The sequence below is a fragment of the Coloeus monedula genome, assembly GCF_965178545.1.
Source record: "Coloeus monedula genome assembly, chromosome: 3".
Lineage (NCBI taxonomy): Eukaryota > Metazoa > Chordata > Aves > Passeriformes > Corvidae > Coloeus > Coloeus monedula.
Genome location: NC_138783.1, coordinates 66,975,963 through 66,993,903, shown reverse-complemented (window position 1 = coordinate 66,993,903; position 17,941 = coordinate 66,975,963). Strand labels below are relative to the sequence as shown.

Genomic DNA, 17,941 nt, shown 5'->3' with positions numbered 1-17,941 from the left:
TGGCAGAAGCTAGAATAAAATTTTTCATTTTGAGTATAAGGAGTTTTTTAAAGGGCAAAGGGTTTAAGATATAGGCAGCTTCATTAAAGAGGTGACAGTTCACTTGTTTCAGCATTTCATACAAAGAATTGTAGCCAATTAACTGACGAGTGCATGCAGATATTACGGTGGATACACTGATATGATAGAACTCCATTATCAACTGTTATGAATAAAAATAGCATATTAATTTACAAACTGCCAGGAGAATCAGAATATTTTCACGAAATACCTTGAATAGGACAGTATGGTTTTTTTTGGGGGGGGTTAAATAATAATTTGAGATGTTTATGTATTTTATATTTAATACAGGCAGTAATGAACAACTAGTTCTGTGACCCCTGGAGCAATGGTGGGCTTGCATCTTATGTAAATGCTTTTTCTTGTAGTGTTTCTCCTATTTTTTTTAAAGTGATTCTCAAAATGGCAGCTGCTCCCCAGTATGTCCTGATGGAAGACAAATCAGATGATATTTTTCTAAAGAAGTTAAACAAAAATTTCTCAAATGAAGATAGTTACTTATGTTATGTATGGTTATATATGTTTTCAAAAGAGTAGTATGCTGTTATATGGCCTGTTTTTGCTTTGAGTCTAATTGGTTATTTGTACATGCAATTATCTGATTTATGTTCACAAATTTGTAATTACATGTGCAAGTTATATGCAGAGATGAATACAGATGGTTGGAAAACAAGCCTTGAAGCAGGACTGTTCATTCCAACTAAAGTTCATACATTGAAATCATTGTTTCAGGCCATATGCAGACTCTAACAGCCATAACCACAACAGTTAGGCTTGCTTCACACTAGGAATCATCTCAGCAACTTAAAGTAAAAACTTTTTAAAAAAAATGAAAGCTTAAAATTCTTTTAGATTGTGTCATTGTGGATCAAGCCTGCCTTTCTGGCCTATTAACTCCATGCTTGACATTTTTATAATATATATAGTAGATGATGTTTTGAGGGGATGTTTTTAGAATTAAAAGCCTAAGAAAAGATGAAAACAGTTGAGGAAAAAATAGGCTTTGCATCTGTTATAGTTTGGGGTTTCATGTGGGTGAATAACACTGTTAGAAGGAATCATTTAGCTTGCATATTTAAATTTTGGGTGCGGTTTATGCTGTAAGGTTGAGTGAAATGGGAAAGGCATCTGTTATAACTTGACAGAAAGAGCATTTTGTGGGAAGCATGCACTTTATGTGACTACTCTTTTCTTCTTTTCCTCTTTTTTCTTTTCTTTTCTTTCCTCTTTTCTTTTCTTTTCTTTTCTTTTCTTTTCTTTTCTTTTCTTTTCTTTTCTTTTCTTTTCTTTTCTTTTCTTTTCTTTTCTTTTCTTTTCTTTTCTTTTCTTTTCTTTTCTTTTCTTTTCTTTTCTTTTCTTTTCTCTTCTCTTCTCTTCTCTTCTCTTCTCTTCTCTTCTCTTCTCTTCTCTTCTCTTCTCTTCTCTTCTCTTCTCTTCTCTTCTCTTCTCTTCTCTTCTCTTCTCTTCTCTTCTCTTCTCTTCTTTTCTTTTCTTTTCTTTTCTTTTCTTTTCTTTTCTTTTCTTTTCTTTTCTTTTCTTTTCTTTTCTTTTCTTTTCTTTTCTTTTCTTTTCTTTTCTTTTCTTTTCTTTTCTTTTCTTTTCTTTTCTTTTCTTTTCTTTTCTTTTCTCTTTTCATCTTTTCCTTATTGGTAGTTGCAGAATTATTCTGAAACAGTGGAAATAGAGGAAATAAATACAATTTTTCATGGTTTTCTTGTTGATATTGCCAGTATTCCTAAATAACTTTATTCAGGACCACCAATTCTGTGATTCCTGAGTACTGTTTCTGAAGCAAGGTTTATATGATGGAAAAAATATATCAATATGGTTTGAATTTATGCATGAGTTCTCTTTAATAATTGCATTTCATTGTTCATTCAGACTTATTTTCAGCTCTAGCTTGTACGGCTGTCATCATCAGAAGCTTGTGTTTCACAGTTATTACATAATCATGAGAGCCAACATACTTAAATGTTTTAAGAACTTCCAGGAAGATCTAGTGTTTCAGCTAATTAGATAAAGCAGTGAACTTTTTGACTTAATTTGATTCTGACATCATAATTCTGCCACCCAACAGAATTAGCCTAATTTCTTATCTATTTTTCCCTTTCCAATAGATGATTTACAGATCTCAATTTCATTAAGAGAACAGGCATCTGTCAGTAATATTTTGAGCTTATGTACAGTCACAGCTGTATTCAAAGCTGGTACTGTAACTTACACCAGTAACACTCAGATTTCTAACTGGTTTTATTTCCTTTCTTGCCCTTTAGGTCATTCATATATTCAAGTAATATGATCAGTCAAGGAGAATCTTTTTCTTGTATTCTTTTGTTGTGTTCGTAGTAGGACTTCAACCATCAAGGGAGAACTGGCAGATGTTGCTGTAATATATATTTTATATATTACAGCAACCTTGTACCTTTATCTCATACTCTTGTATCAAGAATATTACTAATCTTGCTGAAAAGCAGAGTGATTTGGGCTGCAGTGTTGAGGAGGATGGAAACGACAGGCTGTTTGCATGACAGTTCTGTTAGGAAAAGAAGTAATTGAACAAGGTCTTTTCTACCCCAGCAAAAGAGTAACATCCCAGGGCTAACCCATGCTCCTGTATGACTGAGGTAAATGACTTTGGAATGGGATAGGAAGGGAAATGTATTTTCTTCCATTTATTTTTCTTCCACTGATAAACTGGTACTGCATTTCTGACACAATATCCACTTTAGGCCGTTTTGGTTCAAAAATAGCAGTAAAGTGTTCTGTTACTGAAATGCAATAATATTTCATTAGCATGATTTCTCCACTGCTCACTCCTGCAACACAACCTAATTCTTTTGAAGATCATTCATGCACTTCTTTATGAAGATTTTGAAACAGATCTTTGTATTTATTTTTATCAGCATTGTTTGCTGTCTCAGTAAGTCCTAATATATCATGAGTTCAGCACTAATTATTGCGTGAGAACATTTTCTCTTTAACTGTGAGAAGAAAAATAAATTTAAGGTAATTGCACTGAGAGTTTTATTGTTTTACAAGACTGCTGCAAGTAAAAAGGACATGGTGTGACTTCTAATGGTTGTTTTACTAACTGCCAAAACAAATGTATGCTCTGTCTCAGAATTGCATTTTTTGCTTTGTTTTTGAGTGGGAGCAGAAGGGGAAAACCTAAAATAGTAAAGTATAAGGTTTGGATCAATGTACTTTGTCATTTTTTTGCCTTTAAAATGCTAGTTCAGTGCATTAGAAATATTTATGAAGGTTACCTTGGCAAGCAAGTGTTTTCCAAGCAAAGGAATTAAATTGCACAAAAAGGTTTAGTCAGTCTTCCTAGACCTTATTTTTCAGTACTGACACGCCCTTGGCTCAAGTCTTGCTAGTGTGAAGGCTGCACGTATGAGAGCGGCATAGAAGCTATCCCAAAACCCAGAAGTACCATGTGGGAAGAGTCCACTGCCTGTGGTTACAGGGTGTCACAGGGCATCCCTGCCTTTGCAGTAAGTCAGCAAGTGACATCTTCAGCCCTTTTGCAGTGTCCATTGTATGGCGAGCACATAATAACTGCTTCCAGTGGCTGATCACCTAAATTTTATTCAGCCAGCTTCTTTGAGGTCAAAAGTTCTGTGTCAGGCTTTGAAGCACTAAGGGGAGATGGAACAGATGAAAAATAAAGCATAGATTTTCAAAATGAAAATGAGATGCAGAAACACTGATGTAGCTAAAATTGGTATTGATATTCAAAGCTGGTTTAGGCAGTTCTGAGAACTTTAAAAATACATTAAATAAATACAGCAAATGCTTGTTACAGATTTGCTGCCTATGACCTCTGGAACATAACTTTTCCAGCCAATCCCCAATATTACTGACTATAAAACTGCCTGGCCAATGGTAACTTCACTGCATCATGTTTGCCCAACTACAGATGAGGACAATATTTCTGTGCACTAAACTTGCTCACAGACAAGATCAAAAATAAAACTTTAAATGTAGAAAACAAACCCTGAAATTAATTAATTTTGTCAGGAAAGGCAGTTTACCTTCTCACTGCTGGTCAGACTTGCAGTTTTCTTTAGGGGTGCTTCATGTGTTTAATAAAAATTATTTTAAAGAGTGAAACTTTGTTAATCGAATGTTAATATTGCACAATTGTTCCTCAAAATCACGACATGAGAAAGATAAATCACAGAATTATCTCAACATTTTTCAACTTTTCATTTCCTAGTACATGTTTTGCCATGCAATTAGTCATCTGTAAAATGCTAGTGACATGCTCTTAGAGTTATTTGCTACTCATGAAGACTTTCAGCTGTTTTTGAGCCAATGCCTTCCTTGGTGCTCTAAAGTCTTAACAGAAATCAGTGGGAGGTCTACACATCTAAGGCTTTCAAGGATGAGACCCTTAAATTTTAAAGTCAAGTCTGTCTTCTGGAAGATAATAATAAGAGCTGAATGCAGCCTGGTTACTTCTAAAGCCAAGCAGATAAGTCCATACTATTGTCCCATTGTCTCTTTCCACGTGATTGTACAGGACCAGGTTTTCTGTTGATTATGTCTGCTTTTAATTGTTTAGCACTATCAAAACATTTCCAGGAGCGAGCTCATACTTGATAATAAAACTGAAATTATGTAAAACTTCAAAAATATTATCAAAGCACAACATTTTAACTGATAAAGAACACTGATTCTTCAATTTTTTTATTCTTAAATTCAACCATCTGTTGTTTTCTAGATTTGATAACACAGGAAGGATGTAAGACTAATATATGTTGATCAAAAGACCAAAAAATAACCATATCCTCAGCTTTAAATGTACTCTCAATTGCTTCTCATGCTAATCACAGTGCAGTAGACATATACACCCTTTTTCTTCAAAGATGAAAATGCTACAGTCATGGTATTCCTTGATGTATTTATGAAATTGAAGGGACGAAATACAAATCTGGCTGAAAATGGATGGATTTATTTTCAGTCATTCTGGAAAGCGCTCTGGTTGTCTAATTAGCTGATGTTAATGAAGAAAATATTTGAGTCTTTCAAGATTCACTAATCTGCACCTTGAGTTCCTCATTCACATAATGGCATATTGTAACTGTAAATCAGGATAATTTCTACAAAAATAAAGATTAGTTGTCTGTGGGAATGTCTTTTAAGACTTGAAAAAAGTCTGAAAATTTTATCACAAACTGACACAAGCTTATAGAAGGCAGATGGGTTTTCATGGAAATAAATACATTTAGGTGCTTTACTTTAAAAATGTGACTACTAAGTTAGTAATACATAGTCCTGTAGAAAGGTTTAATCTACTTCTTCAACATATGTTATCTCACTATGAAAATTTAAGATTTAGAGCAGAAAATACCTGACATTCATATTTCTGAAAACAGAGTGACAATCTATTGCATGTCTTTTCTAATGGGTAAGCAAGGAACTGTTAACTTCCCTATAGACTTCTCCCCAGGTCTTTAAAACATTTAATCATTGTGGCTTCCTTGGAATCTTTGTTGATATTGTCTAATTTCTGCTTTCTCTAATTTACTCTTCAAAGAATGAAATGGTAGACAGGAAGATCAGCTATGACTTCCAGATGTAGCTGTTTCTTCCAGCGTCTTCTTGTGGAGTCCCAAAACACTCCTTGACTTATCTGTGCTATGACCCTGGCTATTCACAAGACTTACTTTGGCTTTTGGGGCTTTGGCATTTCAGACTGTTTGTCCTAGCTCTAAAAAATCCAGACTTTAGACATCTTCAAAATCAAAATGGGTCATCTTTGAATAGTTTACCCATTGAGATAATTAGCATTTCCAGAAGAACTCAAACATGCTTTCGGCAAAACCAGTGTAGTTCTTCCAATAATTGTATTCAGATGAAAGACAAAATCTTACAATGTCTTTTATATGTCTATAAAAGCTTATATACAAAATCTAAATTTGAGTAAAAATAGTATTGTCATCAGCTTTTAAATGATGATTTTTGTATCTCAGTGTCATCAGCTAGAAGAACAGCTTACATTGCTCTGGCATTTAAATGTATCTTTTATGTAATAAATCAACTCGTAGCTATTTAAATTGTATTTTGTTTTCATACTGAAGACAAATCTACTGATTTTGATACAAAATAGGAATATGAGTGTTTTGAAGGTTTCTTATCTTGGAATGAAAATGAACATGTCCTAATCTAAAAGTAAATACGTCTTTACTATACTCAAGTTTATGAAAAATACCAACAAAATGATTTATAAGCTATTTTTATTGTCCTGTTTATGATAGTTAAACTAATTTGCTATGCTTTTGATGTTTTTTTTTAAAAGAGTTTATCATATAGCTATAAAAATGATAATGAACTACAAAACAACATGCAAGTTTTTAATTCTAGTCAGAGCGATTATTTTTTAAAGTAATTTTTTCATACCATTTTCCCCACAACTTTGGTAATGATTCATAAAAATACTTGCAATTCTTATAGTTTGAAAACAAATCTTACAAAATGGCAGTGTTTCAAGTTAGTAGTTTGGTTAATGAAACAAATGCATAACAAATGACAACTAACAAATTAAGTAAAGTATTGTTACTTAATCAGTTATTAGGGACAATTAGATTTATTAATTTTAATTGTGTATTGCATAGTGCCTCTAAATCAGATCTTCCAGGCCTTAAGAAATAATTCTTAATGTGTCTTACAGTGTTTTTCTGCCTTGTTATAAGAAAAAAACCCATTTCTTAAATAGATAAAGGCCTTTTAATAGTAGATTGGAACTAGTGTCATTTAAAAATTCAATTTTTAACCTATTTAACCTATTAAATAGGTTTCCTTCTCAGAATTTCCTTTAAATAGAATCACAGAAGCTGAGTTAGAAGGGCTCCATGAGGATCATCAAGCCCATCTCCTGGCCCTGCAGAGGACCATCCCCAAGTCACACCATGTGTCTGAGAGCATTGTCCAAACACTCCTTGAACTGTCAGGCTTGGTGCTGTGACCACTTCCCTGGGGAGCCTGTTCCAGTGCCCAACCATCTACTGTGTGAAATATTATTAGTAAGATTGGAATTGGGAGTTTAGGACTTTATGAAAACACTTACTTGGTAAACTTTAAAACAAATCATGGAATGGAGTTGGGTTCTGGACTCGTTTATGGCTTGGAGTGTGACCCCTCCCCCCCCCACTGTTTGTATACAATAGCACAAGCAACTTGATTGTAGAAAGTGACCAAAGGAAGAGTTCTGCCTTGGGTACTTCACTATCACTCACCTATAATTTGCTGCTGACCTTTGTTTATAGATTTGGTCCATGACTGTCTTCCCTTAGGCTCTGAAGAGGGGTGGTTTTATTCCTCAAAATCAAAGGCAAGAGCATGCAGGCTTCACCATGGCTATACTTGGTAGTAAACATCAAAGACAGTCTTTGCAGGTGTGAACTTGTTTTTTTTAAAGACCTGGAAGTCATTGGTGCATTGTGCATAGTGCCACATTACCCTGCTTGTGTTCTGTTATGCTGTTGTCAGACCCTTCAATAATCATATCACAATAATGATTTGAGTACTTCATCATAGATACTTAAATGAAACCATTAAAGTTTTCCTACATAGTGGCATTTTTTGGTGGGTGAATATATTAGAAACACTCCATTTAAATCAGATCATTTTTGTCTATAATGTTTTGTTCAGTTTCATATGTATTCATGGGATGTTTATTTTTATTGTAAATCACAAAGGAAATATCAAAACCCGAAGACACTTGATTTGGTTTTGTGAGCTGGAATAAGACAATATTCTTTTTCTTCAGCTGTTTTTCTTTTAGTTTTGAACTTGTAATGCGACAATTTTGTTTATATTAAAGAAAATCAAAAATCCCAAACCAATCAAAGAAATTACCAAGCTTATAATTTTAATAATGACCTCAGATCAGGACATTAAGTTGGGAATTAATGATCAGTTAAGGTTAATGACTCAATGCCTTGAGTCATTAAACTTCAAGAAAATGCTCTGTACTTTGATTGTTTTTGGTTTATTAAAGTTAGGTTGTAGAAGGTGCCAAAAAAGGAAAACAAAAGAAGGTATTTCCAAACACAATGGAAACTAATAAGAACAGAAAACAGAGGTATTTTATTATCTGCCTCATTCTGCAGTCCCAGCATACCTGGGACTGATTAGAGTTTTGCTATTATGAGGACTTAAGGAGCAAAACCTTTCATACCCACCATTCTTTTTTTTCTTGTTCTGAAACAAATGAAGAACTTCAAATGTTTGGCAGATCATAGGTTAACACTGTGGTTCTAGAGCAGCACACCACCTTATTCTGTGAAGTTACTCCACAGTGGTCCCTAAATGAGCAGTTACAGGATGTTGCAGTAGCACCATGTACATCAATCTGTACATAGGAACACAAGCCTTTGGATATACATATAAGTATTTTCATTGTCATCCGTATCTAATTTGTATGCTACTTAGGCAGTCCAGGAGATGGAAAGTTGTGCATGTGAGCATTAAACAGACAAGGAGCACTTAAACCTGAAGCCCTTTATTTTTCTGTTCTGGACACATGTAAGTTGCTGTGATGGTGGTTGCTCAACAATATCTTACAAATAATTCCGAGTCCTCTCTGACATAAAGTAGTATATTTAAAGTAAGGTGTCTTAGTGAGATTTTCACTTTAAATAGAATAAGGGTTAAATGATAACTTGACTTATCTTTTAAATGACAAAAAATAAAGAAATTGCAAGACCTTTTCACACATTAGATATGTATTGTCATTTATCATCTAGATATCAGGCTAGCAGTGCGAAGTAATAAAACATATCATCGAAAAATGTGCTATAGGTCTGAATCACTCTTTCATTCCACCTCCCAGCTAACTGTAGTATTAAATCAAACAAGCAGAACATTTCCTTAGGCAGCCATTGCCTTTTAATTTCCTGAAGAACCTTAAAATATCATTCATTACAAGTACTACACATATTTGGTTTTTAAAAGTCTCATAAATCAATAGCAGGCTGACTGTAATAATTATTACAAGTTAGTGCATAATTTTCGTGCTGAAGGCTGCATGCAGAACTTTAGCATATGCAAACGAGGCAATTCAAACTGTGTATAGATATTAATATGAAGAAGCAGGTAACGAGGTGCAGGCTATGAATTATGCATCAAGAGCGGCTGATCTTCAATGAGGAAAATGAATTCAGCATGTAATCTAATTAGTGATGGAAGTCTATTACATCTAACTGCAAAAGCAACCGTCCTTGAAACAAATTTATTTACAGTCTATGTTACCACTTGAAACAACTTTGAAATGATGTGTAAGACAACAGCTTAATTGTAAAAATTTTTTTGTCTGTTTGTTTCAGTTCTAGACCTGGAAGGCCTCCTAAGAGGACTCAAAGTGTCACCTCCCCAGAGAATTCTCATATCATGCCACATTCTGTCCCAGGCCTAATGTCTCCTGGAATCATCCCGCCAACAGGTAGGATCACTAGAAACACCTTCACATGGACAATTGTTTGAATTCATGGCTTGTATCCACTTGTTAATAGATTAACAGTCTAGTAAAGCAGCACACAAATATCACAATAGCTTCGCTAATGTCACTTTATTGGTACACAAACATGTTGGATGCAATGGAAATCATGGCAGCTTAGTACTTCAAAATAACTGAACAAATAATAATCCTTTATGATTTTTCCCCTCTGTTCTCTTTCTTTATAAACAAAAACCTTTCAAAGCATGAATTACCTATCATTAGACAATAATCTCCCTATTAATTTTTAATAGATCAGATATCTTCTGCTTTTTTTTGCTGCTTTGCTTCATTAGATAATGTCATCATGAATATAGTTGCCTGAAGAAACCAAGTTAGTTAAAATAACTCCATGCTGCACACATCTTTCTTAATTTTTCATCCTGAAATTCTATTTTTGATATGTCTCCTGAGGCCTTACACTAATGTAAAGTCCTGTAACAATCTGATTCTCATGCTACTATTTTCTTTTGAAAGTTACTATACCATCTCCTAGCAGTGGCTTGCTCTTAGACACAGTGAAATTAAGAAAGGCTGTATTGCAGGGAGGAGATGAACAGTCACCCAAATATGGAGGCACCCAACAGTCAAGCTGTTGGTGGTGCCACATCTTCTCTTTTCATGTTACAGACCAGTTAAACTCTGGGACTTGTTTCAGCAAAGCCCACCTGAGCTTCTACTTCTTCCTCAGTTGCTTTCCACTTATTTGCATGGCTCAGTCTCTAACACAGATTTTCTCTGGACAGATCAAATAGAGAGGAAGATTACTTGATCTTGTGGACCAGATGGATGGGTGGATGTTTCAGTACATGCCCATGATCACATGTCTCTCTAAGTACGAACATGATCCTTGGCATGGTTTTGGTCACAGAGGACTATAATTCCCAAAAGAAATGCTCAGTTCAGGAAACACCAAATACCAGAAAGTGTTTGGATGTAACTATCGCATCTGGAGGAAGGAGGAGAGTGAAGAAAGCTTAGCTCAGTGGACTGAAGGGGACCTGTACTTTGCCCTTAGGCTCAGAAGTTGCTTTGCGTGATGAGATAGACACATAGCTAGAATATTTAAATTGAAGTTTACAGTTTTTTAAAGATGAAGAGGAGTGACAAAATGAAGAGAGGTCAGCCAACAAAGATTGGTAAGAGAGAGGTATAAAATAAGGAGAGGGAAAGAGGGATGAGACTGAGAACATAGGGGAGTACAGGAAAACATCAGGCAAGTAGGACTCACAGTGGTAGTCTGGGCAGGTGTGACCAGTAAAAAAAAAGAATTGGGATTAAAATACAGTAGAATTTACAGGATAAAATCTAGTATAGAAAATAGAGATTGTGCAGAGTGAATGCATCGTGAGAATAGTAGATGGGATCTGTGTGGGGAGAGAATGAAAGTTTTTATAGGGCGGAAACATTCATGTTCATGAGGGAGAGATCAAAAATTGCAGAAGCAAAGGGAAAGTATTTGGGGGAAGTAAGGCAGGAAAATATCAAAGAAAAAAATGCATGTGAAAAGTAGAAAGGAGATGAAAGAAGTCAGAGACAAATAAGCAGGCCAAAAAGAGGGAGACAGGAAAAGAAACCTTGTCAACAGTATCATTTGGGGTTTTGTGTTACAGCTAATATCTAAGAGCAGATCGCCTCTCGATTTTTTATTTTGAGAAAGCAGTTTAAAACCACAACTAATGCCTAAAAGTATCCAATTCCTCTCTAGTCCTTTAAAGCTGGTCATAACAAGTTAACAATAAAAATATATGGTACTAAAACCAGAGATCAAATTTCCTAGAGGATCAGCCCACAAAACCAGATGCAGATCTTTTTAAAATGACGATTAAAAAAAATAGAAGAAAATAATTCAAAATTAAAGAAAATAGGCATATGTAAGATTATTGTTCATCAAATCCTGTTAGGATGGTAATGCTCTGTGAGTCTCTTGCAAAAGAAGAAAGGTTTAAATGCAATCGCTACTAAGTTTGAACTGGTTTCACATTACATGACTTACCACAACAGAAGGAGTAGTATGACTTTTGCCCATTGTGGTAGTGTTGAGTCTCAAACAGCACAAAAATTGCAAACAATAACACTGATAGAAGCAAGAACTGGGGCCTAGTGTTCCATGAGGTATGCAAAGGTTCAGCAAAGATAAAGAGCATCATGACAGCAGTGCTACATGGCAGTCATTCCAGCATTTTATAGACAGGCAAGTATAAAAATAGACTTACAATATGATCCAACGACCAATGAACATTTGTGGATCTACATTGTAAAGAACTACCAAAACTACTGAAAGGGCCCTACCAAGGAAAAACTGTGATGACTGCAGTAGGTGATGTAGGTGCCATTGTTATGTGCTGCCACATAGTTGATACAAGAAAAATCTTGCTGATTGCAAACTTTTACTCCATATTTTGACTGTATATACAGAAAAACAGTGAATAGTTGAGGTTGTCAGGCACCATGGGAGCTCCCCTAGTCCAGCCTCCCCTGGTCAAAATAAAATCACACAGAGCAGGTAGTTCAGGCCTGGGTACACTTGAGATTCTGTGAGTATCTTTGAGGATGGAGACACCACGATGCCTCTTTGCAACTTGTTCCAGTGTTTGACTGCTCTCAAAATAATGTTGGATTTTTTTTTACTTTTCAATGGAATTTCCTGTATTTCAATTTGTGTTCATTGGGCCACACTTAAGAAGAGTATGCCTCTATCTCTGTCCTTACCAGGTTTTCACACACCTTAGTAAGATACCTCCACGTCTTTTCCAGGCTGAACAGTCCCAGCTCTGTCAGTCTGTCTTGATATGTCAGGAATTCCAAAAGATGGTTCTTCATTTGAGAAGTTTGTGAATTTCCTTTTAGGATCCAGCTCTAAGCAGAAAAAATAAAATTACTATTAAGTGCTTCCTCCCCCTTCTCTCTCTGTTTTTTTTTTCTTTATAATAACTTCTTTTTAAGCTTTCTGATTGATTTAATAATCTGAGTATAATAACTAAGTTTCCTTCCTGCCTACAAAAAAGTATAAGTGATCACACAAACAATTATGTGCTATTTAATGCTCTTCAAGTATAGAGATCTGCAATTATTAGGTATATCCAGGATACACAATGCTATGATTTAATGCATGATTTTTACTTGAAAATTTTCCTTTTTCTGAAATGTGCCACATAATACAGAAATAGAGATCTAAAGGTGGAAATCTTGATTTCTAAAGTTCTGGTTCTGCATGCATTGTTTATGTGTGCAAATAATACTGGTATTAAACTGTACGCTGAGATTTCTCCTGATATTCCAGGACTGTATATTTTTGTAGGAGGCCAAGTTAAGGAACCCTTGAAAATATTTTATATCACTGATACAAAGTCTGAAAAAACATGCAGGGAACATTGCATCATCACTTAGAAAGAACTTGCTTTATGGAAGTATTTAGGGACCAAGATGATATGTAGGGACGATACACAGAAGGAAGATAAAAGAGAAAAAAGGAATAATATTCCACATTTTTTTAAATGAACTATAAATTGAAGAAGTGAGGATCACCTCTCAGTTGATATTCTGTCCATTTTACTACAATTAAATAATACCCAATTACACAATTGCTGATCTATCCACTGTCTTTCATTAGGGTCAATTTATAGAATGCTCCCAAATTTATAGAAGACTAGTCACCTCAAAAAAGATAATTTTATATTTATGAAAATAAATATACAGGACCTTTGATAGTGTGACAAAATGAGAAATGTGTAATAACAGGAAATTAAAAGCTTCATGAATTGTCCAGAGAATTAAAATCTGCCTATGTTACAAATCATGTAGTCAGAAGAAAGAATTTGGTGTAGGCTCAAACAGTTGTACTGACTTTTCCAGCTTAGCTAGATAACACCTTGAAATCCTTCCAAAACTAGATGGCTCATCATAGTTAACTTTGATCTGCTATCTCTGTGTACTGCAGATATTTTCTTGGATAATGTGCCTCAAAAGTTGTCTAAAGTTGAAAGAGTAGATAATTGTAATTAATTGTGATCAATCAGAAAAGAAGTGCTGTATGTCCTGACTGTATGATATACTTTGTGGTCTGTACTTTTATGTCTAGACTAGCTATATAACTCATAAAATGATATTTCCATTATTTGTCATAAAAACTTTGAAAAGCAATTTTCTTCACTTTTCTAATTATTTTGGTGATTATTCTTCAGTATTTTAGGTTTTGAAGCTGCTTTTAAAACTCCAGACTTAATTCTTCTGCAGCTTGGCCTACTGAGTCTGAAATCTACAGCTGATGAAATGAGTAACTGCAATCTCTTGTGCTTATTTCAGGAACTGCATCTTTCAAAGATAAAATGAGACTATAAAGTGCTTTTGGAAATCACTGACATAGGGCAGGATAAGAATGCTCCTTCATATATTGATATCTATCTATAGATATATCTTTGTCAATTAAAAAAAAGTAATTTCAAAGCATGTTTAATTTATTACATTATCTTTACATTAAATTAATGTCAGTAATTTTTGTTGATATTATTACTATTTTGAACAGGTTTGCTTTATGATAGGTACTTCTATACAACTATTCCACATCTGATACCAGACTTTCCAGTGTAAGGATATTAAGCTTCCTCTAGAATGTTTCACGCCAATGAATTATGACTACTCTCCTGTATGAAACCATTATTTTTCTTTTCTTAAGTGGTAATCTGAAGATGCAATTTCTAATTTCTTCCTTATTTTCTCTCTTGCTGTGGGCCTGAATCAATATAAGTACATCCCAACTTCCATCTTGTACAAAATTCTTTGCACCACAAACTCTTTTTATGGGGAGTAAGAATAAAGAGGGAGTCGAAAGGTTTTGTATGGATTATTTTGGCTTGGAGGACAAATGTTGTTCACAGATGCAGCGATTGATAAAGTGTGGTAATTATTTGGTGTTTAAAGAAAGATTAATTACATAATTAAATAATTTCATTTTCTCTGGCTCATAGTTATTGGTGTTGTATTAGGCAGACTGAAAAAATGGTTAAAATATAATTATCATTGTTACTCTATCTGCATCATATTGCCAAAGAATAAAATCTGTAGCTAGAAGTATTTTCTCCTGATAGGCTTGATCCTGTAAAGTCTTAGGAATGTATTTAACTTACTGAAATGACTAGAGTTGATTTCTGTGAGTATTCCAAGGGCTAGAAATTATAAGTTGGAAGTACACAGTAATTTTGAGAAACAAATCTATTATTCGGTTTCTTATTTTATGCACTGGGTACCTTTTGAGATCCTGTGATGGTTAAAAAGCTACACATTGATAAAACTGAGTGGCTACTGTTTGCTTATTTTAAAATACATTCCATGTTAACACAGTATTTCGGTTATTAATGTTAAATCATTTTTATCGTTAACATTGATTCTGATTGGTGTTATAGGATGATAAGCTGTTCATCTGTTGGAGCTGAACTAACTTACTGTAAGAATAAGCAACAAAGTCCTGCTTTCGGAGTGACAAACTGTAACCTAATTCAAGAGACTGAATTAAATTACACAAACATTTTTGCACTTCATTAAGGAAGTAGTCATCATAATTAATGTGAAAGCTTTTGTCATGTTCACTAGTTGATGTATCAGTGGGCAAATTGACTCAACTCTGTAAATGTATATTTTCATAGATTTTAAAATAATAATTAAGGTGTAATTCAGTCCACCTGCCATCTCCTGAATGCAGTCATAATTTTCTCATATTATCATCCCACTGAATGGCTAGCTATATTCTGCTTTATCACAAGAGGATTTATCACTGAAAGCTACTTCTGGAAGCTCACTAGTTTTAAGTTCCAGTGAGTCTCTTACATTTTTCAGTTATAAAATCTTTTTAAAACCAAGAATTACTTGCAGAATTGAACTTTTTCTATTAAGAACTTTTAATCAAGAAGAACTTGTACATTTTGCAGCATCGTATCGTACAACAAACATATATTCAAAGCCTAAAAGATACTGTTGGAAAACTGTGTAAGTCAGAGTCACACCTCATGCAGGTTCACCCACTGCCTGTTGAGAGGCATCCCTAGATTGAACTGTTTCCAGAAATGCTCCCAGCTTTTTGATGTAAAGGGAGCAAGTTGGTTCACTTCAAAAGAGACTTTGGGATTAAATATTTAAGCAGTGAGGATTCTCATGTACTTTGACACACTCAAGGAACTCAAGAAGAAACTGAGTGAAGGTATTTTACAGTTTAGTTATAAGCTAGTGAATCCTCTCTTCTACTTGTATCTTGTGAGTACTCAGTATTAGGTTGTGATTTATTACCTTTTAGTGGAAAATCTGAGATAAATTTTTTTTGATTCTTCCTGGATCACAGAGTAATTTTGCCTTCTGAAAGCTAAGTTTGATATGGTATTGATTTCTGAATTCCCCAATAAGAATGCTATTCCTGTAGCAGTTATATAGGATCCCAGTTGAACGACCATATTCTGTGAAGATGAGCTACTAGAAGATATTGGATAAGCCTTTAATGATATGTGATAATTTTCATATAAAGGCAGTTTTTCAGGGTAGATTTAACATGATCATAAAAAAAAAAAGTATTTCCAACTTTGGAAGCAATTCTGTCCCCAGTTCCAGTTTCTTGTTTCAAATCATAGAAGTATATTAAACACCTTGGGAGAAGAAGGCCCCCCACTTTTCAAAACAATATTTAATTAGCAGTCTGTTATGGTAACAGTTTTCTGTAAAAAAATAAAATGTTAACTGAGATGAAATTAAAAACAAAACACCGAACTCTTGATACAAAAGAAAGCAATTAAGATCTTATTCTTAAAGGTAAGTATGCGGTGAAGTTATCAGTGACTACATTAGGACCTAATAATGGAAGTGTTTCTGTAGCTTTCTGACTCCCAACATTCTATTAATTGTAATTGAAAAAAAATTTTGAAAATATATATATTTCAGAATATGCTAATTGTTTCTTAAAATTAAATTATTCAAATTGTAAGCTTCTCAATTGTGGGTTATATCAAGATTTTCTCATTGCTCAGAGTTCAGGCAGTCTTTCAATAGAAAAACATCAAGATAATCATAATCCTGTGTTTACAGTTTTTCATATAATAAACCTTTTGGTTTTCCACCCACTCTTGCTTTTTAGTGAGACTGTTCAGCCAAAATAATTTGATCCCAAATCATTTAATTTCTAATTTGTTTAAAATGAACCTTTTGTAGAGCAAACAACACATTGCCATTTTAAACATGAAGTATTATTTTGTTAAACGCTGCCACTAGAAATGAACCTGAGCTGTTGAATTTGGAATAATATCTCAGTCTTGCAAATGCTTCGGTCTCTTATCTGAATGATGTTGATTGTTGTAGCAAAATAGGAACATTGTAGTTCTTAGGGTGAACATAGCAAGGTCTGGTACAAAGCTCAGTTCTGTCACGTTGCTGACTGTAGTTCTGCATCATCACGATGATGTGAAGTTCCTGAATGCTATGGAGGTGCCCAGCTCCTTTCCTGTGGAGTTAGATTACTTATGTTGTTGCATGACATGCTCAATGAAGGGTGAATGATTTTTTTTCTCTTGATTTTATATTTGATTTGCTACCAGTGCTACATACTGCCTTCAATAAAAATATCCCTTCAAATTTAGATATTCCAAAGTTATGGTCCATGATGTCATTGTCATATATTTGGGATTCTGTAAAGTACAGGAAAAAACTGCAGCTTAATGTTTTTCACTCAGTTTGGTTTTTTTGGGGGAAGGCAGAATCAAATATCATTATTTTATGTGGTTGTCTAGTGGTTAAGAACAATCTGTGTGCTGTGGAGTTTTACAGATTTCATGCAAGGACTTAAATATGAAGAGAATTTCCAGAAAATATGTCAGGTAGCCCAGGTGTTTCTGTTATATGATACATGATGTAGGTGAACTTCAGAATTTACTCAAGTAATTGGTATTTTCAAGAAAAGTATGCAATGAGGCATTATTTTGCCTGGGAAGCTCTAGAAGACTACAACTGAAGGAAAAAAACCCCTAACTATCTAAGTACTATATTAATTTATTCTCAGGCTCTTGGGGTGTCTCGTGCAGGGCCAGGAGTTGGATTTGATGTTCCTGATGGGTCCCTTCCAACTCAGCAGATTCTATGATTCTATGAACGTAGTTTTCAAAGGAGAACCAGCCATCAGTCATCCTTATGACTTATAGCTCTAGGAACATTGCCTGCATGAATTGTGCAAGGCACAATAGCATACCATCAGAATTATAATGAATCCACTATCAGTTGTTCACAGTGCACTGTATTGTTGTTGTTACTAATGTTGTCCTGTGCAATATATTAAGAGTTATCATAAAATAGTCTTAACTGGGAGAAGGTTTTTGAAAAGGAAGGTTGTTCTCGTTCAAGTTCAGG

At 34.4% G+C, this 17,941-nt stretch overlaps 1 protein-coding gene across 4 annotated transcripts in view; it reads left to right on the top strand.

Moving 5' to 3' along the window:
* The window catches only part of DACH1 (dachshund family transcription factor 1), a gene marked incomplete at its 5' end in the record, with an annotated part of 353,184 nt that overhangs the window by 140,915 nt on the left and 194,328 nt on the right, over positions 1-17,941 (top strand). For all 4 annotated transcript variants that reach the window (XM_082277602.1, XM_082277601.1, XM_082277600.1 and 1 more), the window contains one exon: positions 9,396-9,511. In XM_082277602.1, coding sequence (XP_082133728.1) covers positions 9,396-9,511 — 116 coding nt within the window. The remainder of the gene's footprint in view (positions 1-9,395; positions 9,512-17,941) is intronic.